Below are 27,946 nucleotides of genomic sequence, written 5' to 3' on the forward strand. Positions count from 1 at the left end.
AAATGAGGTATCTTTGTGACACAGAAGTATGCATTTTAACTTTTGTATTTTCATGGATATTGAACTCCACTGGGACCTTACAAAATGTGTCTCCTGTATCGTTGCTGTTCATATGTGATGTTGATGTGGTCTTTTTCATTATTTCACTTTATTTCTAGGTCCTCCTGGCCCCCCAGGGGTTGTAATAGTGGAGGAAATTACAGACACCACAGCAACACTCTCCTGGAGTCCTGGGGCAGACAATCATAGCCCTATATTCCTCTACAACCTACAAGCACGCAGTCCATTTTCTCTTGGCTGGCAGATCGTAAAAACAGGTGAGAAAAACTTTGGACAGCACAAGCAGACTGTTCAAAACTGATAATCACCATAATAACCACTGGCAACTGCAGGAAGAGATACTCTTAAGAGAAAAATGACAAATTAAAAGCAGTGATTTTTTTTCTTTTTTTCATTCCTTTTATGTTACTTAGCAACAGCTCTGAAAAGACAACACAAAGACACCTGCCATCATACATCTGCAAATAAGCAGAAAGTTATCCTCTTTATCTTTCAATCTGTGTCTTTTCAGGATTAGCACAGTGCCAAAAACCTAGCTGTGATTTCTGACACATTAGATCTTTAATATCTATGATGTCTAGTGGTCATATTGTATTATGTCTACTTGCCCTTGAGATACTGCATGTGAACTTTGGATTTCTGAGTGACCTACATGGTTCTTTATGGTCTACAGTTCCAGATGTAATAAGTGGTGACATGGAGTCTGCCATGGCTGTTGAACTGAACCCTTGGGTAGAGTATGAGTTCAGAGTTGTAGCAACTAATAAAATTGGGACCGGAGACCCAAGTGCACCATCACGAGTGATCAGAACCAATGAAGCAGGTAAGATGAGGATAAAAATGTTATTTCTCCAAGACTACCAGAAAGACTAACTATTTTAATATAATAGTACCCCTACTGTCCCTGGTGCATATCTGTGTGTTCAGTCATCGCTGCTCCACGGTGATACTCTTTGAAAAGGGGAGTCAGTTTGTTTTAATTACAGTAATATTGTTAAATTTACAGAAATTTCAAATAACTCTGTTCCCTGCTGCCTTACTAAATGTGGGCTGCCATGCTTTCATCTTACAGTTGAGCTATTGCTGCCTGCCCTCTGGCAGGCTTCCACTGCTCTTTGATTGTAGGCTGCTTCTCAGTCTCCAAACAATTTCTCTGAAGCAGCCTCTCCCTCATTTTTCATAACTTCTCTTCTTAAAGGTGCATGGATTTTTTTTTTCAACAGAATAGGGAAGCCATGGGAAACTGCTTAATGTGAAATATTGTTTCAAGAAACAAGGGTGTCTTTGTTATGTACACTCCACCACAAAATTTTTACTAAATTTCTGACTGAGATAGTACTGTGGAAGCTGAGGAAAAACATTTTATATCTATTTGAGTCTCTTGAAAATTACAGTGATCTTGGAAAGCTTGAGGTTGTTGATAGTTACTGGGCAGAATGAAGGGAGATAAAGAAGGTCTGGGCATCTAAGAAAAATCTAGAGGGATGCATTTTAAGAGAAAGACAGAGAGTTTGTACAAAGCCTCAGAGGAGAACTGCATCTCAGAACCCTTTCGGATCTTTCTTTATTCTTCTTTGGTTTTTTTAGGAGGCCTAGAGGGTTTTGATTTTGTTTTGATGTTTCATCAGCTGTGTAACTTGTAAGTAGTTTATTGATCATACAGAATAAAGAGTGTCAAATTCAAAGATTCCACTTGAATCTCAGCATACAACTAATTTTGTAGTTGTAAATATTCTGGATGAATACAGCAGATGCATTGCACTGTCTTCTCATTAAGGGAGATTATAAGAATTATATGTAGCAATTCCAAAATGAGTCCACCTTTCTTATTCTGAAATAAAATTGTTATCTTTTAAGCTATGTTAATCTTGTGCCTCAGCACCACGGTTCACCAGTCTGTGCATATGCCATACATAAACATTAACAGCAAAATATTCAGGCTGATTTTCTTAGGCAGAATCACAGAATCAGCTGAATAATTTGGGCTAGAGGGAATATCTGGAGGTCTCTAGTCCATCTTCCCGCTCAAAGCTGGGTAGACTAATTTCAGAGTAGTTGCTTAGGGCTTCACCCAGTTGAGTCTTTGAAACCTCCAAGAAGGTAGATTGTACATCCTTGCTGGGAAACCTGCACCAGCAGTCAGCTAATCTCATTGTGAATTTCTTTTCAATATATGCAGCCAGAATTCTCACTATTTCAGCTTGTGACTGTCAGGTGTGAAGATGGTCTCATCAATGTCTGTCTCATTGTGACATCCAAAACTGGATGAACTATTTCAGATGAAGCCTACCAAACATATCTTCAGTTGTAACAAAGGCTATTTAATTTGTTTTCTGCTTTAAATAGCTGTATAGTTATAAAATGACACTAAATTTCTCTCTGCAGTCACAGAACTGCACTGAAGTGATCTGATTCTCATTCACACATGTGGAAGGTTGCTTCCTTCCCAGCTCTTGCCCTCACCCTCTGCAAACTCACCTATGTGAAACTCAACTTTAGATCAGAATCTTTCAATATGCATACTTTGTTACATTAAAAATGGGGAAAGGAAAATGTAATGAAAACCACAAACTACTTTTAACTCAAATTAACTAAAAAAAAAAATCTTATTTCACTACCATTATTCTTTCCTTGCTTTTGTACTATGTTGGCAATGAAAATTCTGCTGGTCCCAAATGCTTCAATATCTTCTCTATTTATTCAGGTGGTGCATATGAGAGAGGTGACATACATTCTGGAAAAAGGTTATCCTGTAATAGGTTGTGCTCCTGGGTTATGATCTCTCAGATTTATGAATATATTCCCTGTTTTTGAAGAGATGGTTCAGGATTTTAATTGACCAGGCGTATTTAAGCTGTGAGCAAATGTTTTTCTCACAAACAGAAGTTTGAAAATACTAGATTTCACCTAGCTGTCATGTTTTTAAGGTGTAGAATATTCATGCACATGAGTTTCAATATTCATTTGGATAATCATTGTGACTTTACCTCCATGAAAACAAATTGATAAATAATAACAATGAGCAGTAAAAACTGAATCTGTTTGGTGTGTCTACCTAACATAGCATCATACAGGAGAAATCTGTTGCCTTCACCTCAATTTCCACATTCCTCAATTTCCTTTCTTTAAGAAAAAGTTTGGTCTCTGTTTCGGTTTTGTGGGTTTTTTCAGTTGGTTGGGTGTTTTTTGTGCATGTTTGGTTTTGTTTGGTTTGGTTGCTAGTTTTTTTTTTGTTTGTGGGTTTTGTTTGGTTTTTGTTTTGTTTTGTTTGTTTCAATAAAAAAGAGATAGATACAGTCTCATTCTTTTCTTTCTATAAAGGGAGTGAGAAGATAGAAGTTACAATAAGATATAAATTCTCAATTTGTTAGAACCTGCAGAGAGCTATAAATCAGAACAATAACAGAAAAGACTCTGCTTCAAACAAAGAACCGGTCAAAAAAAAAAATCTGTTGTAGATGCAATTCTTTTGAAAATAGCATGCTGCTTATAATTTTTATGTCACTTTGTAAATGCCAGAGGCTTCATGATTTGCTTCATTCAGGCAGGTACATTTTTGTGATCTCCAGATACTCCTGAATTCCAGAGCCTCTTTAGCTTCATCCTCTGAGACAGTTTTCAGTGACTGTGTGAATTATCACCCTTGGTATAGTTTTCAAATGCCAAAGTCAAAGAGACAAGAAAAATAGCAGTTGTCATTGGGTTTCATATATGGTTTCATCAGCACATTAACACCTATCTTTGTGTACTCAGTGATCCGTTATTCTAAGAATATCTCTGTCAGTAGTTTTATACCTGAACGTTTCAAGGGAAAACCTCTATTAACATGGGCTACAGTTCTAATATCATAGAGCTTAAAAGAGATGTATGTGAATGGACATGATATTTCAGAAAGAACATGGCATCAGCCTCTCTATTCAGGGCCAGGCAAAGTGATCTGGCTATTTGCAGTGATGATGGGTGTAGCCCACAAGTATAAACAGGCAAGGTGCCCCTGCACTAGGTGCAACTCCAGAAGTAATCTCCTAGCAGGGAAGGTGACTGTGGCTCATTCTCAAATGAGAGCTGGATTCCGCCAAGCTGAATGATAGCTGTATAGACAACCCACAGGGGCAACAAATGTGTGATTCAGCCTCCACTATTTTATACTTAAATGAAAATCTGCATCTGTAATTTAATGGCACAACTAATTTGACTGGAAACTAGTCTTTTTCTCTCCCTATACCTCACTTATTTTATCACTTCTTCCCCAAGACAGTAACAACATTTTATATTAGTTCATTACCTAAAAAATACCAGTGGAAACAATACTTGGGATGGTGCAGGGAGATAAACAGAATAATAAACAGATTTCCACTTGCTTTAATTTTCTAGTTAAACCCTAGTCTTGTCACTTAGTTCATATTTAGTTAACATGATTGCTTTTCGTAGCTATTTTCATCAAAATGGATAATACCACAATTTTCTGGCACATCTAACTTATAGCCAGCTGCTGCATTTCTGTCAGTTCTAGCCTTGATACATATTTTACAGGTCCACAAGGTGAAAAGAGCCAATAACAGGAATTTGAACACGTTTGGCATTCCACTAAGGCAGCCGGGCATTTGAAGCCTGGGGGCAAAGCATCAATTACATTATCTATTCATAGGGAAACATGCAGAGAAAGAAATTGAGTAGAATCAAAGTTTAACCTGCTAATCATGCATACAAACTTGATTTTATGAGGTAACCATGTAATGCACTCTATTAGTAGCAGATTGTACATAGGCTTTATTTTTAATAAATCCTTATTTTCCATTAAGTCACCCTTATTCTCAGCTAGAATTTCTTCACAGCATAACAAGAAATGCCTCTGTCCCAGGGGGAAAAAAAAAAAGTTACCTCTTTTAGACTGGCTTTGTTTTCAGGGTTTGGGGGTTTTGCTGTTATTGTTGGGGATGGTGTTTCATTTGTTTGTGATCTGTATAAAAGAACATTCAGCTTTTCCCATTATCTTAACTATTTTCCCTTTAGATAAATATTAATAACTAGCTGTACCTGTAACTTTTGGAGATGATTACATGGGCTACTAAAGCCTTTGCAGAAAATGTGCTTTTCTGTAGGGAGAAACAAAAGCAGAAGAGAAAGCATGATCTTTGAGGTTTCTTCCAACCAGATATATTCTGTGATTCTGTATCCTTGTTTCACAATTGTTCAATTGCACAATTGTGCAATTCTGTGTCACCTGCTTCTGAGATGCTTACACATTTTATGTTTATTCCTGAACAGATGAGATGTGAAATGTTTTCCTGGGAGGGTGAGAACATGAGGGCTGGCCTTTCATAGAGTAAAAGAGCTTTCATTTAACATCCTTCTGCTTCCCAGATGTCTACTGCAGCATATATGCGTGTGTGTGTGTATATATATATATATGTATATGTGTATATATATACATATGTATATATATATATATATATATGCGTGTATACACATATATATATACACGTATAAAGGAAACAACTGAGAAGAAAAAACTGCTGAGTGTATTGTTGCTTTGGTTGTCAAATTAGGAAGTTCTCCCAAGCTGTTCCTCCTCCCCAAATCTTTTTCCACAGATAAGAACATCTGTATTTTTAAAGATATAAAAGCTTTAAAAGAGCTAAATAACTACAGCTTGAGAGAACATTTTCTTGAGGACTAAAGCCAAGTTTAATAATTCATCTTTCCCCAAAGTGTAGCAATATCAATATTTTGTTTCATTTTGCTTTATTTGTCATGATGTTTCAGAATGTATACAAAAGATATCCATGTGAAAAATATCACCATGAATACAGGATTTAAGCAGAGTAAGACAGACCTCGTGATTAAAATATAGAATTGAGATTTGGGATATCTGGACTCAATAACTTAGTGCAACACTGTCTGAAAATTGGGGCAGCTCATGTTAGCATTTCTTACTCAGAAAACAGGAGTTTAGTAAGGCTTTTACTTCACTTTCTTCACTCTACCTCACCTGTTCAGAGTGCATACTTGAAGGACAGCGATTAAATCTAGCTACATGGTTTTACAATAATACTAAAATCAGTTATTATCTTGGCTGCTAAATGCTTTTGTACTGGACAAAAACTAAGACATAGTACAAAATTAAAAATCTGTTATTCCTCTTCATAATAAAAAACCCACAGAAGATTTTTAAAAGCCACTCCTCATTTCCTTGGGGAAAAAAAATAAATAAACCAAGACAGAAACACTTTAAAATTGCTAATTATTCCTTCAATAACGTTTTAAAATTTTATTTACAAGGCTGCAATGTTAAAATGAGGATTAACTGGTTTTCAAGTAGTTTCAGTTTTTCCAGATTCAGTGTGACATGTTATTTTTCTTTCTCTAAGATAAGAAATCTAAAGAACAGTTTAAAACACGTTTTTAGTTCCCTCACTGAACAAAAAGGGGCAGAATAAAACTAATTTAAACAAAACGCAAATGTTCTTTATTTTCTCTGTAAAATTAAAAGGTAATAATTTTTGACAGAAATAGCAAAATCTCATCAACTTAAAATATTCTAATTTGCTTTTTTAGTTTTAGCTTTTCTATTTTTAAATAAAGCTGAATAAAATTCAGATTATACTTCTTTTTAAAAAGCAGATGGCTATGTTTCATTTGTTATAATGTCAGAATGAAATATTTAATAGTTTTCAGTATTTTGCCCAAAAGTGAGTGCCCAAAATATTTGAATGAGTTAATCTTTACAGTCTACCATAATTCACAGTTTTCATTAAAACAAAAAAAAAAAAAAAACAACCACCAGAAAAACTTATCAGCCATACAGAGTGAAGAGAAAGGCACCTTTAAAACTGAACACCTAATTTAGGCACCCTAAAACACAGAAGAGTTTACAAAATGTTGGACACAGTAGAACTCTAGAAGGAAAGCTAACATCTACTCCAAAATGTTCATGGCTTTGGTGTTATAGAAGGTACCACTTCCAAAATCTTCCTCCAACTTTACATACAGATTTAAAATATGTAAGTGACGTTGTCAGCACTCCTCAACACTTCAGAACAACTCAGCAATATCAGTTTTGTGAATACATTTTGTCCTAAACAAAAATCATTGATTTTCATACGTCTTTGGCTTGTCATGGTATGATATCAAGGAATTACTAAACAATTGGCTTTAGCTTCGTGTATGTTTAGGGGAAATTAGTTTTAAGTGTTTAATTTCATTTTCATTTTTGGTATATCACAATACTTCCATGAAAATGCAAAACAATAAGATATGAAACCTGTCATTTCTGTCCAAATCAAACTCCTGGCAAAGACATTTCAAAATTTTCTTCATTTACTGTAAGTGGAAAGGCTTGACTTTTAACTCCCAGCATTTACCAGTGGCTGAAGAGACATAAGAAAAGAGGATCTGACCTCATCTCAAAGAGCTTATGGTCTAAGGATAAAACAGAACATGGGTGGGAACAGGTAGCTGGCAAAGGGGCTAATGAGAAGGCTTTGATTAGAATTTCAGACACAAGCTAAGCTTAGTCACATTTTATGATCCTAAGGACCAGTTTTAAGCCAAGGAGAAATTAATTTTCCAGTAGATGCCATTGTCTCGTCAATATTAAGTGAGGCATTAAACAACAGAGGGCTCTTTGCCACTAGTTGGAGTGTATTTATTCTGAAGCAACAACAGTGAATTTCTCAGCTGTGATGAACACTAAAGAAAAGAGGTGCTAAAGTTCTTGTCCCAGATACATGGATCCTGTGTCTGAGAGGCAAATCATCGTACTTTTGTATTTGGTGCAAGTGCACTTTCATGAGAGTCACTGCCGAGAATTAACAACCGAAAGATTGGGAAGTCGCTAATTTAATGGCAATAAACTTAGGCTATGGTGAGTAAATTCAGATATAACACTGATATATAAAGGTGATACTGCTGAAAGTTGCTAATATATAACCTGGGTGCCTGGCAAAAATGTTTCTTTTAATAGTTTTCTTCACTTAACAGTTACTCATTTCAAAATGTACTCCTCTAACTGTGTACAATTTGCTTTAGTGCAGAGGAAATTGATTTCTCCGACACATTTTATTCTTTTAATGGTTATTCATTTGTGAGAGTTTCACTGTGTGGATGTACATTTAAGTTTGGTGCAGAAGAAATTAATTGTTTTGACAGTTTTATTCTTTCAGCATGTATTCATTGAAACAAGGCCTCAGTCTGCAAAACTGTTCACAAGAAAATTCTAGAGAGAAGACATTGCAGGTTAAATAAATCTGTTACGCTGGATGTTTAAAGAAGTGCAATGTACTCTCATCAGTAATGTGGCACCTACATAAAAGTTCATTTATCTTTATAACTTCACCAAAAAATATCTTAGAAACATGAGAAAAAGTAAGTGCTGAAGAAAATTTAAATATGCTCTATTAGAGGTGGCATCATAATCTTTGTATGTTAATTAACTGGCAGGCGATTCTTCATCTGCCTCTTTCTACTGCACAACATTCTTCTCAGTGTTGCACACTAATTGCTTTTATTCTGTTTGTTTGGTCTTTGTTTAAACTAGTTCATTTCTCCAGTCACTAGAGCCTAAGCAATCATTCTCATTGCTCAGACAGTTATTTTGAGATAGATGAACCACTCCAAAGCTATGCATTTACTGGAGAAGGAGCCTGGACTCAAAGCTCAATGTGCATGCCTGGTTTCCAATTAGCTAAAGTGCTTTCCGTTTTACATTTCTGCCAATGATCTATGTACTGCTGTAAGGAAGAAAAAAGTTTACTTCAAAATTTCTGAAAATTGACTCCCTGGTAAACCATATAAGAATAGATTTACAAGAACTAAAACATTCTGGATCACTAATGACCTAGGAAATAGCAGAAAATTATTTACGTCCTAAGATTTGACTTGAACTCTGAAATATGCCAAGTTCCCTGGTATTTGACTTTCAGTTGTCTAGTAAAAAAATACACATTAACAAGACAATTACTACTTTACCTCTTAGATGGTCTGTATGTTGAAAATTTGACTAATCTCAGGAGATGCAGTGTTTATTTTTCTTCTCAGTATATGCTTTACTTAAGTTTAACAGCCTGACTGTGGAATTCTCTGAAATGAAAACTTGTGGAAATTTTCTTTACCACTGTTAAATAAAATAAGCCACAAATAACTGCTTGTTATTTTTCTGTGTTCTCATGCCTTCTACAGCTACTTATTACTCTGGGAAAAACTTCAATAACTTGGACATTCTGGGGTTTTGTTTGTTTAGGGTTTGTTTGTTTGTTTTGGTTTGGGATTTTTTGGGGTTGGTTTTGGTGGTTCTTTTGTTTTGCTGCTGTTGTTGTGGGGTTTCTTATTTTTTTCTTTTTGCTCACAGTTCCAAAGACACCTCCAGCTAATGTAAGTGGCAGAAGTGGAAGGCGGCATGAATTAGTAATAGCATGGGAGGTAAGAGACTTTTCTGATTAAAGGTTTTGTTTCATGTTTGCTTCTTTGAGGGCAAAGTATAGAGTACTATACTAGGGTTTCCTTACTGCAAACATTGGCAAGACATGAACATAAAATACAGATCTTTAAGTATGTTCTAAAGTTTCAAAGTAATGGGCATTTTCATGTGGTTTAAGTAGAAGGCATTACAGTAGCAGTTCCAATGTTGTGCTGATTTATAAGTCTTTTCTTCCTGACGTCCTGCTTGGGTTGATTTGACTTTTCTGGATCTTATATGCACACTGCATCACATGAAATGATAACTACAGGGAGAGAAGGAAAGCCATGCAACTTTTAAAAAAACGTAAGAAATACTTATTATTTCATGCAAATATAAATATAAAAATAAATATCTGAAATAGACCTTTGTTTTGAGAAAATGCATCTTGCACCTTGGCACATTCTAATTCATGTATGACAGAAAATATGTATCTCCTGTATGATTATGCCAGTGGGCAATTAGAAAAGTGGAAGCTGCTTTTTCTCCTAATCATAAAGAACACAATAACGACTTCTTTTGAGGCTGGACATCTGAAGAGAGTGAGTTTAGACACTCTTCTTTGGTCATTTCCCATAGGCCTAATATGCTGGCAGCTGTTAAACATAATCTAATTCCTAAACCAGTCCATTGACTTTATAAGATATGTAGGCAGTAAATTAGCTTGAAAAAATCCATTCCTTGAGCTGGACATGTAAGCTTTACCTTTAGCAGTGCTCAGCCTCTCAACAGATAAATCCCTTTGCTGACTGCTTGTTTATGGCACATGTATCTCAATTTAAGTGTCTAATTTAAAGGTCCTCTGGGAAGAGAAAAAAAAAAGAGATTTTGGGTTTTTTTCACCAAGACCCAGTCTCACACTTAGAAATCTGGATTCATTACATTATATCTTAAGTCTCAAATTGAACACCAGACTTAAATCCCAAAGGCCTGACATCCCCTTTAGATACAGAAATTAGACAGGCTGGCACCTAAAACCTAGGAAAGTCCCACTGTAATAGATGTCACTGACAATTATTTCAGGAGCCCTTAACAATTTCTTGGTCTACATTTTTAACAACGCCATTCAAAAGGGTTATTGCACTAATAGATCTCTAATTGAAGCATTGAACACAACATGGGAAATACAGAAGAAAAAAATCTTTCTGAGCACAAGCATTTTGTTCAGTCCTAGTGATCTAACCACAGCAATTAGGTGATGTAACTCTTATAAGATTCCTTCTCAGAAGTAACTGTGCCTCTATGTGTTCACAAGTAAAATCATATAGTGCCACTATAAGGTATCACCCTCACACAAGCAGATGGATTACAGCCACTGAGTGACTGCATTTCAAATTAGTAAAACCTTATCTGATCATTACCTGAATTTTATATTTCAGCCAGTATCAGAAGAGTTTCAGAGCGGAGAAGGATTTGGGTATATTGTAGCCTTCAGACCTAATGGAACACGTGGCTGGAAGGAAAAAATGGTAACATCTTCAGATGCCTCGAAGTTCATCTACAGAGATGAAAGTGTTCCACCTCTTACTCCTTTTGAAGTAAAAGTTGGTGTTTACAACAACAAGGGAGATGGACCCTTCAGCCCTATTGTAGTCATCTGCTCAGCTGAAGGAGGTCAGTTCAACATAAAGTTAACTTGCATGTTATGATCTATATTAAGCTATTTTTACATCTTGTGTCTTATTATACCATGTTTTCTCAATCTTAAATTTCAAATTTCTTTGCAGAAGTGGTAAGTAACATTAAATATGTTTTGCAGAGAAGGAGGTGAACTAACTTATCAAAGTTACCCAGAAAGCAAGTCACAAAGTTCAGGAACGCACTTCAAGCCACATCAGTCCTAACCAAAAAAAAAAAAAAAAAAAAAAAAAAAAAAAAAAAAAAAAAAAAAAAAAAAAAACAGAACAAACCCCAAACAAACAAAAAAAACCAAAGTCTCTTAGTGAAAGTTCATCCTAATTAACAGCTGGGCTGTTCTAACAGTGAGCAAAAAATAAAAAGGCTAATGTTTCTGAGGTTCATACCTTTTTTAATGGGTTAATCAGACAACAGCTCTAAGACTAAATGCATTCCCTCATGAATGTTCATTTCCTGGTTCATGGATATCAAAATTGCACAGAATACAATTTTGTTCTTCTTTTTATTATTTTTTAATTAATTTATCACTTTTTTAGTTCATTGGTATAAAAGTAGTGAATTTTTGTTTATGTCCAAATATTGAATGTTAATTACAGGAATAGTTCAGAAAGACACATAAAAATATTTCTTGAAAATTTCTGCATCAACTTGGTATATATAGTATTTTGGAGGAAAAAAAAAAAGAAAAAACAAAAAACAAAGCCACATAATCTGTATTACTAAGAGAACTTGTTCTGTATTGACAGGAGCTACTGTGCAGAAATTTTCATGTACACAAAAGGTGCATAAATATTGACTAAAGGAATGTTTTGAGCAGCTCTATTACTGGAAACATACACTTCAGTTTTCTTTACTATATTATATTTGGGTTACCGCTGTCTCCTGTTAAGAGAATAAAATACGTACAGTCCTAATAAAGACGTGAGGAATTTCATACTACCTTCACAAAAATTTAATATGAAGATAATGGCATTTCATATGAAGCTGGAAAATATTAAATATCTTTTCCATAACAGTCCACAATAAATGTGTAATTTTAGAGCTGTGATGTACCACAGATTATCTACTGCTATTCTCTCACAGTAATTATAGAAGTTGGAAATGCTGTTTTTGCTAAAAGCAGCCCTGCTAATTTGCTTGTTTGGATCAGCATTACCAAGTATTCACATTTTTATAAAAACACTTGTGGGAAAAAATGATACTGTGGGGCCAATGGCAATGTTTTTATTATTTAAAAATTTCATACTCTAATCAGAAAGTTCAATAAAAATAGAGGTTTTTGCAAAGGAAGGGAGGTGAAAACTTAATGAATTTTTTTTTAGGAGCAAAAGCTATTTTAACTAAAGCTGAATGGTGAATTGTAAGAGTCCTTTGCTCATTATTTCTACAAGGCTGAAAATGAAATAATCAGTAATATAGAAAACATTTTTTTCTAACATTTCTTTTAAAATATGAACTTTAAAACTTACCTTAATAGAATTATTAAAATTAACTTTCTCTCTATGTTCCCAGAGACTATCTCTAGAAAAACTTTTCTGATTCCAATTCAGCTATTTGAAAGTACCTACCCATCACAGCTTTGCTAATTCAGTCTCTGTATGCTAAACTTCCCTTTGGTAAGGGGAATTCTGTGGGAATAAAGACTTTCTAGTACTTATAGTTGAAGAAAAACTGTGGGATACTGTGACAATACAGTATAAAATTAATTTATAAAAGGCTTTTCTCAGGAATAACACAAGTTTATATATTGAAAATTTAAAGGAGTAGTGAACCAAAGCTGTTTATTACAGATAAGTTCTGGCCAATATGGAGACTTGGGACAATAAGCATTTCAGTTTGGCATGAAAAAGGGGGAACTGGTTTTGAAAGAAGCATGGACATACACATTTAAGGAGCTATACAATTGAAGGATTTCTGTTGAAGAGGAAATATTAAATAAAGATTGACAGTAAAATACTAGACAGTCCCAGACATTCCTAGAGTGTGTAGAGGATAACTTCCTGGCACACATGGTGAGGGAGGAGATGAGAAAAAGAGTTCTGATGGACCTGCTGTTTGTGAAAAGGGAAGGACTTGTGGGCATTGTAACAGCTGGGGGTCATCTTGGGCACAGCAATCACCAAATGATAGAGTTCTTAGTTGTTGGAGAGGTAGAGGGCTCAGCATAACTGCCACCTCTAGTGGGCAGACTTTTACCTGTTTCAGAGGCAGGTTGACATTGTCCCTTGGGAGGTAGTCCTGAAGGGCCAAGAAGTCCAGACAGGTGGACACTGTTCAAGAGGGAAGCCTTAGAGGCACAGGAACAGTCCATCAACATGCTGAAACATGAGTCAGTGGGGAAAAAGGCTGGTCTGGCTGAACGGAGACATCTGGTTGCAACTCAGGGGGAAAAAGAGAAATTATGGTCATTGGAAGAAGGAGCAGGCCACTCAGGAGAACTACAAGTTTGTTGTGAGTTTATGCAGGGACAAAATGAGAAGGGACAAAGCCCAGGCAGAAATGAATCTCTCTCCATCTGTTAAAGACAACAGAAATTATTCCACAGATGTATTAGCAACAAGACCAAGTGCAAGGTCCTGCATCTGGATCGGGGCAATCCTAGGCTGCACAGTGACTGGCTTGAGAGCAGCCCTGAAGAAAAGGACTTGGGGGTGCTGGTGGATGAGAAACTCAACATGAACCACCAGTGTGCACTTGCAGCCCAGAAAGCCAAGCACATCCTGGGCTGCATCAAGAGAAGCATAGCCAGCAGGTCGAGGGAGATGATTCTTCCCTTTTACTCCACTCTGCTGAGACCCCACCTGGAGTACTGCGTCCAGTTCTGGAGCCCCTGTTACAAGAAGGATAAGGATGTGATGGAATGTGTCCATAGAAGGGCCACAAGGATGATGAGCTGGAGCTCCTCTCCTATGGAGAAAGACTGAGAGAGTTGGAGCTATTCAGAGAAGGCTCCGAGGAGACCTTATTGTGGCCTTTCAGTATCTTAATGTGAAAGGGAGTTGGATATGTGGGAACAGGCTTTGAAACCCTCTCCAGTTGAGGGGAGCAGTGGAGGGTGGATACGGGTCCCTGTCAGGGGAAGCAAAGGGAATGCACCCCGACCCTCTTCCCCTCCCCTGCTGCCCTTGAGCAATAACTATGAGACTCTGCAGGCTGAGGGCAATGTGGATGAGAGTATTGTAGAGGAACCGATCAAGGAGATACCAAAGACGAAGCAGCCCCCCCAAACCTTAAGGACCAGTGCTACAAAGAAAAAGAGAAAGGCTATAGTTATTGGAGACTCTCTCTTGAGGGGAACAGAGGGACCCATATGTCGTCCTGACCCATCCCATAGGGAGGTGTGCTGCCTACCTGGGGCCCGGGTGAAGGACATCACCCAGAGGTTACCTAAACTAATCCAGCCCTCTGACTATTACCCATTGCTGGTAATTCAGGCTGGAAGTGAAGAAATTGAAAAGAGCAGCACCAGGAAGATTAAAAAGGAAATTAAGGCCCTTGGGAAATCAATTGACGGGGCAGGAGCTCAAGTGGTGTTCTGCTCAGTTCCCTCAGCAGCTGTAGTGTACACTGAGAGGAACAGGAAAACCCACACCATCAACAGTTGGCTTAGGAGATGGTGCCAGCAGCGGAATTTTGGCTTCTTTGATCACGGGGCAACTCTTACTGCACCTGACCTGCTGGACCAAGATGGGTTGAATTTATCTAGAAAGGGTAAGAGGGTGCTGGCACTGGGGTTGGCAGGACTCATTGGGAGGGCTTTAAACTAGGTCTGAAGGGGGTGGGTGTGGAAACCAGTCTCCCTGGAAAGGAGGGAGGACCACACAAACTGGTGAAATCATCAGCCCAGCTGAAGTGCATGTACACCAATGCACGCAGTATGGGCAACAAACAAGAGGAACGGGAACTCTTGGTTCACCAGGAAGACTATGATGTAGTTGCCATCACAGAAGCACGGTGGGACGATTCTCACAATTGGAGTACTGCACTGGGGGGTTATAAGCTCTTTAGGAGAGACAGGCAAGGGAGAAGAGGAGGAGGGGTGGCCCTGTATAGTAGGGAATCCTTTGATGCCTCAGAACTTGAGGTTGCAGATGAAAGGGTTGAATGCTTATGGGTTAAAATCAGAGGGAGGCCACACAAAACTGACATCCTGGTTGGAGTCTGTTATAGACCACCCAACCAGGATGAGGAGGCCGATGAGATATTCTATAAGCAGATGGAAGCTGTCTCAAGATCATCAGACCTTGTCCTTGTGGGGGACTTTAACCTACCAGACATCTGCTGGGAACTTAATTCAGCAGAGAGGAGACAGTCCAGAAGGTTCCTAGAGTGCATGGATGACAACTTCCTGATGCAGCTCTTAGGTGAACCTACCAGGGGCAAGGCTCTGCTTGATCTGCTGTTCTCAAATAGAGAAGGGCTGGTGGGAGATGTGATGGTTGGAGGCTGTCTAGGGTGCAGCGACCATGAGATAGTGGAGTTTTCAACATGCAGGGAAATAGGGAGGAGCAGTAACAGAACCCTCACTTTGGACTTTCGGAGGGCAAACTTCAGGTTGTTCAGGCAACTTATTCAGAAAGTTCCCTGGGTAACAGCCCTTAAGAACAAAGGGGTCCAGGATGGTTGGACCTACTTCAAACAGGAGCTCTTAAAGGCACAGGAACTGGCAGTTCCCACATGCTGTAAGACGAGCCGGCGGGGAAGACGACCGGCCTGGATGAGCAAGCAGCTCCTGAAGGATTTAAGGGAAAAAAAGAGGGTTTATCGCCTTTGGAAAGGGGGGGGGGGGCAACTAGTGATATGTTCAAGGATGTTGTTAGATCATGTAGAAGAAAAATTAGAGAGGCAAAAGCACAGTTAGAAATTAAACTGGCCACTTCTGTGAAAGACAACAAAAAGCATTTTTATAAATATATTAATGCTAAAAAGAGGGGCAAGAGGAGCCTCCACTCTTTATTGGACGCAAATTGGATGCAAGTCTATGGGGCCAGGTGGCATACACCCAAGGGAATTGAGAGAGCTAGCTGAAGCAACCTTCCATCATTTATCAGAAGTCCTGCATAACCAGGGAGGTCCTAGCTGACTGGAGAATGGCAAACGTGATGCACATCTACAAGAAGGGCCAGAAGGAGGATCTGGGAAACTGCAGACTGTCAGTCTGACCTCGGTGCCAGGATGGTCATGGAACAGATCACCTTCACTGCCATTATGAACAAGCAAGCAATGAGGTGATCAGACCTAGTCAGCACAGGCTTATGAAGGGCTGGTCCTGCTTGACAGATATGATCTTCTGTGAGAAGGTGACTACTTATTGGATGATGGCAAGGCTGTGATTTTGTCTGCCTGAACTTTAGTAAAGCTTTTGATACCGTATCCCAAAAAATCCTCCTGGAGAAATTGCCTGGTCATGTCTTGGATCAGTGGATGCTTTTCTGGGTAAGAAAATGGTTGGATTGACAATTCCAAAGAGTGGTGGTGAACAGAGATAAACCAGTTCTCAGAGAGTCACAAATGGTGTTCTCCAGGGTTCAGTGTTGGGTCCAAAATATCTTTAGTACCTTTATCAGTGATCTAGATGAGGGAATCAAGTGCATCCTCAATATGTTTGAGGATAATACCAAGTTGAGAGGGTGCGTTGATCTGCTTCAGGGAAGGAAAGCTCTACAGAGGGACCTGGACAGGCTGGATAGATGGGCCTAGGTCAGTTGTGTAAGGTTCAACAAGATGAAGTGCCAGATTCTGAACTTCAGCCATAACAACCTCGTGCAACACTATAGGCTTGAGGAAGAGTGGCTGGAAAGCTGTGCAGTAGAGAAAGACCTGGGGGTGTTGATCGAGAACCAGTTGAATATGATCCAGCACCATGCCCAGGGCGCCAAGAATGCCAACAGCATCCCAACCTGTATCAGGAATAGTGTGACAAGCATGACCAGGGAAGTGGTCATGAAGCACTGGTGAAGCCACAGCTTGAGTTCTGTGTTCAGTTTCGGGACCCTGACTACAAGAAAGGAATTGAGGTTCTGGAGTGGCTCCATAGAATGGCAGCAAAGCTGGTGAAGGCTCTGGAGAACAAGTCTTATTACAAGTGATTGAGGGAACTGAGTTTGTTTAGCCTGGAGAAGAGAAGGCTGAGGGGAAACTTTGTCACTCTCTACAACTACCTAGAAGGAAGTTGTAGAATGGTAGATGTTGGTTTCTTCTCCCTAGTAACAAGTGATAGGATAAGAGGAAATGGCTTCAAGCTTTACTGGAGTAGATATTGAAGAAAAATCTTCACTGAAAGTTTTATCAAACACTGGAATAAATTTCCCATGGAGGTGGCTGATTCACCATCTCTGGAGACATTTGAAAGATGCATAGATGTGGTGCTAAGCAACATGGTTTAGCAGAAGACAGAGTTAGACAACGGTTGGACCCAAGGATCTTAAAGGTCTTTTCCAACCAAGAGGAGTCTATGATTCTATATGTTATGGTCCTTAGGCTGATCCAATAAATTCTTATCTCACTTGCCATTCATCACACACTCAACTCACTATTAAAGGTCTAGGATAAAATTATTAAAAGTTAAGGAAATATTCTATTACATATTGAAAGGTTTCTCCCATCTACAGATGGATTTACAACTGCTTACTGGCATAATAAAGTTGTCTAATGAAATGTAAAACATGTTACCTGTGCTAAGCACACAGAGAAAAAAAAAAACACAAACAAACAAACAAAATATAAAAAAAATAAACTGAAAAAAAGAAAACCACAACCAAGAGTTTGCAGTTTCCAAATTCTGGGAAAGAACAAAATTTCTTATGTACTAAAACTTTTAAATGAATGAATGTATCTCTATTTTCTGTATGACCCTCTGATCTACATTCAGAGCCCATTAGTGGTGGTTCCAACTTGTGCCTAAACAAGCAGCTTGGCATGGGGTGTCTGATTACAGCAAGTGTCTCTGATGGAGGCAAAAGGCTTAAAAATGACCTTCTAAAGAATCTCAGAAAATATGAGCAGAATACAGTGTTTTTTGATAAGTAAAACGACCAATCTTTTCATATCTCTAAGTCAGAGATCTTAAAGATAATATGCTCAAAATAATTTTTGAGGGACTAGTGATGGTGATAACCTAATGCTGAAGCAGGGGGGGGAGGCAAAGCCTGACTAATTATACATCTTTGAAGGCATTTTTTTCTCCCTCATTAATCTTTTGACTTCATAGGGAATATTACTAGGATGCAACTAATGGGAGAGACTTTCCAGTAGCTCAAGATGCAGGTGAATGTAATGAAAGAATAGAGAATAGAATGGAGAAGCAGATAAAAAGTTGTTCAAAACTAGCCTCCTAGGATAACCAGGAGGAAAAAGCAAAACAAAACAAAACAAAAAACCCATCCAAAAAAAACCCACAAATGTGAACCTCTGGAAAAGATTCCTTAATGCAGTAGAAAAATTTGAAGGGAGAGTCTTTCCTGGAAATCTTAAGAAAGGAAAAAAGAAACCAATCAAGGAGAGAATAAAAAGAGAGGTCAGATGTTATAGTGAAGTAAACGAAATTATGAGAACCTGCGACCCATTTTGAAGAGGGAATGAGGACGATACACAGAAAATGCAGTATAGAAAAAAGATGCACAATTCTCTTCAATAAGAAAGCAGAACAGGACACAATAAATGTTTTCCAGCATCAGGGAAAGACAAGCCTGAACCTTTCACAAAGAAATATTCTAATGAGAAAAAGTGACACACAGAACACATGGAGAGCACAGCAAGTTAGACTGCCTGCCAGAAGAAAGGTTGTGCATGCCTAAGGCTGGAAAGAAACATGAACAGAGAGACAGAAATCTTCTGATTATACTTTCTGCCAGGAACATAATGGTATCAGATTCATGCTAGGACAAACTAAGAAAGAGAACTGAACTTTGGTGCAGGTATAGATGATTTTGATATATAGCGAATAAAAAATATAAAGACACAAGATATTGAAAATGAAACAATAAAGAAAAACAGTGTTAAGCAGTATTTGTTTTTACATTTATATATTCTTTGAAGATTTCTCTTGATGACCACATTCCACTTGAATATTGAGGAGCTAGGAATGCCAGGACTACTAATACAAGCTTTCAGTACCAGGGAAATGCAATCTCTGTGTGGTTTTAATTCACTAGAAGAGGAAAACTGGGAACATCAGAAATATAGCATTGGAGACAGAAATATGAAAGCATAAAGGCATGGCTCCAAGTCAGGAAAAGCTGGACAGATAAGAGTGATGGCCAGGCAGGCTTGCTTTAGTAATCATGAATAGACAAAGTATGAGCTACATAGGAAAGACAAAATAAAAATAAAAATGGTTGGATGTCATAACATCCTGCTGATGTGGTAACATATCAGGAAATACAAATTCAGTGTTTGGCTAAAACAGAATATCCTTGGGTTTCATGTCATTTTGGAAAATGGCAATGGAAAAAAGTGAGAGTCAAACCAGAGGTCAATGATGGATTACCCTGAGTGGTTTGGATGATGAGAAAGACTTCTAATTTTAGATAAATGTTATAGGTCAGTGTTATTTATGAGAGAATTTAGCTCTTCAGAGTAATTTGGATAGTAAATACAACTCGTGACCTTATGTGATATTTAGCAGATTCTTTATCTAGTACAGACTGAGAAGAAATAATGGTACTATAGTCTTGTTTTGATGAATAAGTAAGTCATTATAGAAAAGATGGTAACATATGACAATGGAACATGTGATCATTAAATAGCAAGAAATTGTTTAATAAATTGGAATTGAGTGTTAAGACTAGTAAAGAAAGTGCTTTGGAATGTCTCTGAGGCAAAGGTGTAAAATCTAACAGAAGTTTATAATGCAAGAAATTGTACATTTCTAAGGAAGCACATGACATCCAGGGTTATAAACATGTAACCACTAAAAGAATCATGAAATTATTAGAAACTAGAAGAGCTTGTTTCTTTTGTCCTAGTGAAAAAAGGCTGAGTTTGGCTAAGATGCTGTCTGCAAATCATGGAAATTGTTAGGGATGGTAAAGAGCTTTTACAGGTAAAGGACAATGATGCTACAATTTAAAAATTATTATTATTATTATTAATTAAGCAAATAAAACAAGCCAGCCATTCTTTATGCTTGAAGCTAGCTGGTCAAAAAGAATTCACATCTGCGCACTTGAACACTGTCACTCTCCAGACTGTGGCTGCAGCCATGCACCTCCTGGGAACCACCTCTGGTGAGGCACCAGCATATTCCTGGTTATATTTTGGGACAGTATTAATGGGCCAGAGTCAATACTTCAGCATGGATCATGTTAACTGTTTGATTATAGGACAACTGTATGTCTATGCTCAGGCTAATGCTTTCTCTTTCTGTTCCTGTTTAGTTGACAAGTATAGACACAGCCTATCAGCACAACAATGAATATGAATCAGAATACATTTAGTAGAGAAATAAAAAATTGAAATAAGAAATAAGCTTCTGGGAGAAAGAGGGAATCCAGCCATCTTCAAGATGAGTTAGGTCTTTTATAAAGGTGTTTGGGATTTTTAATGATTGTCACAATGGGTGGTGCAGAATCAGTTCTCTTAATCTCAGTATCTGTCTTCTCCTTCAGGAACCTGGTGAAATTATCTTTACAAAGACTGAAAGATCCGTAATTTTGATAAACAGTGTAGTGAATACTTCTAGGTATGAAATACAGCCCTGAGCAGTACAAGGTAACACCTGAAGACTCTCAGTCTTGCTTTTTGAAACCTCCCAAGGGATTCCAGATGCACTTCTGTAATACATGCAAGATGTAATGATACCACACAGAAGTTTTGTTCTTGCTTTGTACAGATTCATAATTCATTGAGCCAATGAAGAACTAAGACTCTCAGTTACCTGAAAGGCAAAGCACCATATAACAGCCTTTGCAATTTTGATCCCTCATAACTTCAAGAAGTTTTCCATCAGGCCATCTAGTGGATGATGTGGTTTTAAACGTGACACTGTAGAGCGAAGGCTGGCTGGGTTAGGCCCACCTCCCTGGCTTTTCACCTTGAGCCCTTATTTAAGCAAACAAATATATCACCCCTTCTTTTTCATTTAGAGGAAAGAATATGCAATTACACACTTTTAAATACAGTCTCTGTGTCTTTAATTAAAATCTTACATTTATGAAGTGAAGTTTTCTGGCTGATTTCATAGCTAAAGCTGAGCTGCTTGAGGGTTAGGGTGAACCTGAAAATTAATACATCATCATATTAACTGCAAGCTACAGTGGACTATTTCCTTTTCTGCCATCTGATCTACTTGGAAAGATCCTGTAAAAGTTCAACTAAAGCAATCTCCACTGCATTTTTAAAGACCAAAATCACAATCTTAGTATGTAAGAGTTTATTAAGCATTCCTTTGATTAATGCCACTAACCCCCAGGGGAAGTCAGATGTGCAATCACTATTATAAGCACATCCCCTCCTTGGGTGCTGCCTTGTCACTTGGTACAAATGAGCCATTTGTATTAGTGAAGTTGGCGAGGCTCCTCTGAACTTTTAATCTATCAAAGCCTGAATTTTACCAGGCCACTTGTCCAACTTGCATGCTGAGGCAGGTGAGCCATGCATAGGTTACATACTGGTAAAGCTTTAATGGAATAAGGCAGCTCCTTATTCCCACACGACCCCCTACTGTTTAACAAATCCAGGTTATTCCATAGAGGAAGGAGAGCCACAACAAGATGCATACTATATGCAAGTGTGCAGGAGAGCAGGATTACAGGAATAGGCTTCAGAATTTCTACCTGATAAATAAGGTTATTTCACATCTAAATAAAAAGAGGTCCAGGGCAGAGGCCATCACTGCAGGCCTGATCACTGCTTCACTGTTAGCTCACCTCCTCACCTTTCCAATGTTTCTCTGTTTTAAAATCCTCTGCAAATATACTGGTCAAAGTGAAATGCGAAAATAGAAAGTACTTGAGGAAAAGTGAGAAGTCACAGGGCCTGTCCAAGAAGACGATCAATCATCTTATCTTTGTTGGTTTGGAACCACACGAGAAGTGTAGTGAGACCACATCTTGAGTATAGCGTTCAGTTGTGGGCTCTCCAGTTCAAGAGAGGCAGGGATATACTGGAGAAAGTCCAACAGAGGGCTCTAAGTGTGATTAAGAGACTGGAACACCTGACTTATTGAGGAAAGGCTGAGAGACCTGGGGCTATTCAGTCTGGAGAAGACAGAGAGGGGATCTTATTAATGTTCACAAATTTCTGAAGGGTGGGTGTCAAGAAAAAGGGGCCAGCCTCTTTTCAGTGGTGCCTTGTGGTAGGATGATGGGGGATGGATACAAACTGGAACACTGGACGTTCCACCCTAACATGAGGGAAAACTTCTTTCCTGTGAGGGTGCCAGTGCACTGGAAAGGGCTGCCCAGAGAGGTTGTAGAGCATCCTTTTTTTAGAGACTTTCAAGTCTCATCTAGATGCACTCCTGTGCAACCTGCCCTAAATGATCCTGCTTTGGCAGGGGGGTGGACTCAATGACCTCCAGAAGTTCCTTCCAATTCCTACCATTCCATGGATTCCATGGTAAGTAGGGACACAGTGAGGACTAGTAACCAACTCTTATTTTTCTTACTTACCATGATCAAAATTCAGGATTCTCCTTCTGAATATTAGACCAATGCAAGTAGTAGAATTCCTTGTTCTGCTTTATTATAGTCATCTCAAAGACCTACAGAGTGAACATGTTTCCTTAAAGTGTGATTGCAGCAGATGGAAAGTCTTTAATTCAACCACAGAATTATTAAAGGCATCATTAAAAACACTGCCCCCCCTCCACCTTCCCCTTCCCCCTGACTTTTTTTTTTTCTTTTTGAGCAGTATGACCTGAGAAGAACAACTATAGGGCTAGCATAATATCAGGGTATTAACTAAAGAAAATTATTTGTCAGTGACCATTATAGAAAAATGGAATGAACCTGTCAAACTTATCATTACTTTAAGACACACAGAATAAAGCATGACATTGGAGTGAACTACAGACTCTATCATATCAGCAGAAACTATATGGTCCTCATCTTATCTGAATCAATAAAATATGCTATGTAGTTTCCATAACTTTCAGACAGTCATAACATACCTTATTCCTAAATATAGAATTTCTATTCTTTTTCTGAAGACTTACATTCTCGAAGTCTAATATCAGTGAAACTGCAGCAAACAGTTTCTGGATATGTAAGAAATGCATATTATTCACATAAAAATATCCGAACTATTTCTACTCCATTTGTTGAAAACAATTTTTTAAAATAGGTAGAAATAATCTCTGTGTCTGTTCAAAGCAATACCTAAAACAACACTAGTGAATGCTATGAAGAGAAAGTTATTTCTGCATTTATAGAGAGTGTAAAGGCTGCCAACCAACATCTTGTGTATATCTCAAATTATTTATCCCACTGCAATCTTTTCTGACAACAAGATAATTGCTTCAATAACACAAAAACTAGAAAATAGCTTTTGCTTAGTTGCACACAAAACAGAAAGCAGTGTGTAACTGTTGAACAGAAAATCATATCATAAGGAATATATTTCTTCATAGCACAATTCTTTCAGAAAATAATTTTGCTTATTCCTGGAGATATTTTTTTTTTTCTTTGTTCTTTGGTACCTGAAAATTTCCCTATATATTTTGCACTTATTTGTAATACTCATTGCTGGCAAAGAGCACTTCGCATCACATCAGAAATGCTTTTTTTTTTTTTCTCTAGAAGTAAATAAAGAAGATCAAAAAGAGCTACAAATAGTAAAACTCTCACATAAAAAAAGGATAAAAAAATTCACAACAGCCATGTCAGAGAGAAAGTGTAGGGCAGCAGTGCCAGAACAATGCCTGCAACATGATCAGAGGAAGGAGGGTAGCTAATGAGTCAAGACTGATATTAGGCATCTTACTAAGGCAGTTTGATCACTGAGGAAAATGTTCCATAAGGCAACTCCTTTTCTGTAGCCTTGTTAAATGAATCCCGTAAAATCATTTTTTTAGGAACCTCTTTGATGCACCTCCCTATAACATACAAGCCAAGACCTCTGCCTGCCCTTCAAGAGCAGATCAACACATCAGAAAAGTAAGGAGGAACATTAGGCCAAAGAAGAAATCGCAAGCTCTGTGATTGCAGGGGAATGTGAATTCACATTTTTGCTGAGCAAGTAAATTACACCAAAATGGGGGAGAAATGTCACTGCTGTGTGCTTCATTCTTCGTTTTAAAGCCTTGTCTCCACAGCTTGTCTTAATCAAATTTTCAGGAAAAAATCCAAAGGATTCCTTAACTTGTCTTCATTCATTATATGACAATTTTTGGATTATCTTCACTCCAAATGCACTAAGTGGGGATACAAATAGGTGTTACGCTGTTGTGGCAGATCTCTATGAACATTTACTCAACTTCCCAACCACTAAAAGTTGGATCTCTGTAAAGGGTTCGGTTATATGAAAGCATAAAATAAAACTTGCCTGTGGCAACACTGTTAGGCAGGTGTGACATTTAAAGCACCCTGCAGCCCTAAGTGTACACCTTGGCCATACCCTAACAGCTCTGAAGGACTCCTACCCCAGTTGGATGGCAGGAAGAGTCCTTCGCCCCAGATAATCAGGAGGTCAGGAGTCCTATAAACAGCATGGAGATAGAAACACGGACACAGGGCCAGAGATATAATCACAGGGACACATCTTAATGTCTTCTTTAGAAAAGTGTGGATCCCAGGTCTAAAACAGAAAATGTTTTATAGCAGAGATAGCATACCACAAACACCGGTGCCTGTGATTTCAAGGACACAATAAGAGAGTCCTAAAAATTCCTTTTATGTAACATTTCACTACCACTCTGAATATCACTTCTTACTTGATATAACCCCGAGCAGGACTGGCAGAGCTCCCTGTCAAGGTATCACTCACCTTAGCAGGTGAAGAGAATGAATGCTCCATTTACAAGCTGAATTTAGGCTGATCAAGGGCTATGAAATGGTTGTGTGGGTGTGAGAACATTTACATTTTTTTTTTTAACAAAAATAATAGAAAGGGGATTCTGTTACAGTTTGCTGCACCCATCATCGACGACAAGATATTCATGTACCATGACACAAATAAAAAAATACAACAACAATTTTCTCTTCATCTCATTCAGTTTTTCATGTTCCCCGAAAGTGTCATACCTTCTTGTGAGTATTAAGGCAGAATAAAGGAAGCAAATGACAGTTTCAGATGGAGAGGTTTTGATAAATACAAGCTGTTACAGTGGAGGTTTATTGTTTCCATTTTTCTTAATACAGAACCCACTGCTGCTCCCATCGATGTCAAAGCTACGAGTTTGTCTGTATCAGAGATTCTTGTTGCGTGGAAACATATTAAAGAAAGTCTAGGAAGACCACAGGGATTTGAGGTATGAACACAGAATATCATAATGAGAAGCCTTGTTGTTTTGCTAGCATTGCATTCTGTTAACATGTGCAGTAGTGAAACTTCAGTAGAAATTATGCTCAGTTTAGCATACATATAACTAGATGTAGAACAATGGTCACAGCTGTAGCACCAGAACATCTTTTATTTATTCGTGCTTGAAAACTGTTCAAAACCAGTTCTTATAACATCTTCTTGACACTTTAAAAAGAGCTAAAAGAACTGCAAGTGACCCAGCATGCCTCTTTCACAGGCTGGGGAAGATTAGGTATTGACTGTTTCCAGCTCTAAGTGACCAGTTCAAACTTGTTATTTACTGAGAGCAATCAACACAGAGAAAGGAAAAAGCTTCTGCCATTTACCGTCCTTTCATCCCACAGTGGCCGAGGGACATCTACTGGGCAGATTATAAAAGATCAGATGTCAGGAGAAGCAGCAGCCACACAGTCCACAAATAAAGTCCTGCTTAGAGACAGCCCTTTCCGACCTGACAACAGATCTTCTCACCCTTTGGGATCCAGTTGTAGCTTTGGATCTAGTTTACTATCCAAATTTCCAGGAATACATTACACCTAGGACTAATCTCATCCTTTGAGGCTACCATGATCCATTCTGTCCTTGTGCTCCTTGTGTAATAGCTCAGCTAGACTCAATGTACTGATTTTGGGGTACAGGTTATTTGACCTGCTTTAGTCCTTTAGTGATGTTTCCTGATTCTCTACAGTAACAATGGAAAGAGAGTAAATGTGGATTTGAGGCAGATACCAATCATTTGTATGTCTAAAGACATCTTGCAGCCTACTAGCACAGAGTGCCTCCTTGGTAGCTTGTCCAGACAAGAAATGAGGGCTGGTGACAATCACTGATGGCCTTAGGAAGGAGGTGCCACATAGGTGAGCATAGGAGACACCACACTCCCCAGCACAGCCTCAGGATGGACAGGCATGACCAGGACAGCACGTTTAACCCACAGCTTAGGCACAGTTCACATATTTTTACCTGTCTGGTGTGTGCTCTTAACAATGAGCTCTTCCCATACTGCTATCAAGTGCAGTCTGAGCGGGCTGTGCCTCCTCAGGTCTCATTTGTCCAGATCATTTTCCATGCCAAACTCTGTAAACCTTCTGTCAGTTCTCTCTCATTGTACGTTATACCCACTTTTTCCTTAAGTTAAATATTTTTTTAGATATGGCTTACTTCATGCAGCACAGTGATATCTAACCACTTTAGAACTACTATATAAAGAGGGCAAAGCTATCTGATAGAGATGATATTCACCCTGCAAATGCTATCCCTCTCCACACTGAATTGTTCCACTTGTAACTAACCTTTGTCTTCAATTTCCAGGCCAGTCATTTATCCTGTGAAATAACTTACTTGCAGTACCCTGTCTTTTTCTCTTTAGAAAGGTGTCTGTTTGCTGTTTTGTTACCCCTTCACAGATATCCTGACATGTTTTAAATTACACCTACTCTTTTCATTCTTATCCAAACTCCATCAATCACACTGTCCACATTTTCTATTAACCTTATGCATTTTAAATTTTAAAAAATAATAATCTAACTTTGAAAAATATTTCCCTAGAAACTTATCTTTTCATATCTTGCAGGTATTTTGCTTTACCTTTCTTGTCACATTACACCTCCCTTAGCTCTCCAGACATGTCCTAGTGACAGATAGCTGTTACAGGTATGATGCTCTGCTCTCTGTGTTGGAGATCATCTTCCTGAATTGGAAAGTGTTTAGACCTTCAGAGTTCAGCATACTCTGAGTCCAACAGTAATACTCACCTGCTTTATGTCTCTCATAGACTTCTTAGGAATTAGTTTTGAAATTATTATTGAAACAGGAGGGGTTATTAACATTGAACCTTATTAATAACTTGGCTCTTCACTGTGCTGTGGAACAACTTTAAGATCCTAGCATGAAGATTACGAAGTAAATATTTTGAGCCAGGGACCTGAAGCTGACAGCAGACAAAAAAATTAGACAAAGAAATAAAAAAAATCTTTACTGCTTCTTTCTACCGTGTCTCACGAGGGAATAAGAGGAGCCTTCTGAGGTATTATTATCTGGGGAGAGAAGAGTGCCTTTTTTCTCACAAACACCCCTCCTGCTTTTCCTACTCTGTTCTTTTAGCCAGAATTTCTCTGCCTACTTTCTGGCAGATGAATGTTTCAGGGAGTAGTTTGTTCTTTTCTGTCCTCACTCCCAGATGTAGCCCTTACTCAATAAACAGATGAATAAATGCTGCTCTCCTGCATAATTCAGCAGGACAGAACACAATCTGAAGACAGCATATCTAGATCTTTTCAGTTCCATTTTTGGGAAGAATTTCATCAAAAAGGAGACAATGACTTATAA

The 27,946-nt window shown here is 38.2% G+C and overlaps 1 protein-coding gene across 1 annotated transcript in view; it reads left to right on the forward strand.

The window, feature by feature from the left end:
* The window catches only part of CNTN5 (contactin 5), a 265,100-nt gene that overhangs the window by 226,402 nt on the left and 10,752 nt on the right, over positions 1 to 27,946 (forward strand). The window contains exons 15-19 of the mRNA XM_054389935.1: positions 159 to 317; positions 734 to 883; positions 9,410 to 9,480; positions 10,897 to 11,131; positions 25,456 to 25,565. Coding sequence (XP_054245910.1) covers positions 159 to 317; positions 734 to 883; positions 9,410 to 9,480; positions 10,897 to 11,131; positions 25,456 to 25,565 — 725 coding nt within the window. The remainder of the gene's footprint in view (positions 1 to 158; positions 318 to 733; positions 884 to 9,409; positions 9,481 to 10,896; positions 11,132 to 25,455; positions 25,566 to 27,946) is intronic.

The sequence above is a fragment of the Indicator indicator genome, chromosome 1 (assembly GCF_027791375.1).
Source record: "Indicator indicator isolate 239-I01 chromosome 1, UM_Iind_1.1, whole genome shotgun sequence".
Lineage (NCBI taxonomy): Eukaryota > Metazoa > Chordata > Aves > Piciformes > Indicatoridae > Indicator > Indicator indicator.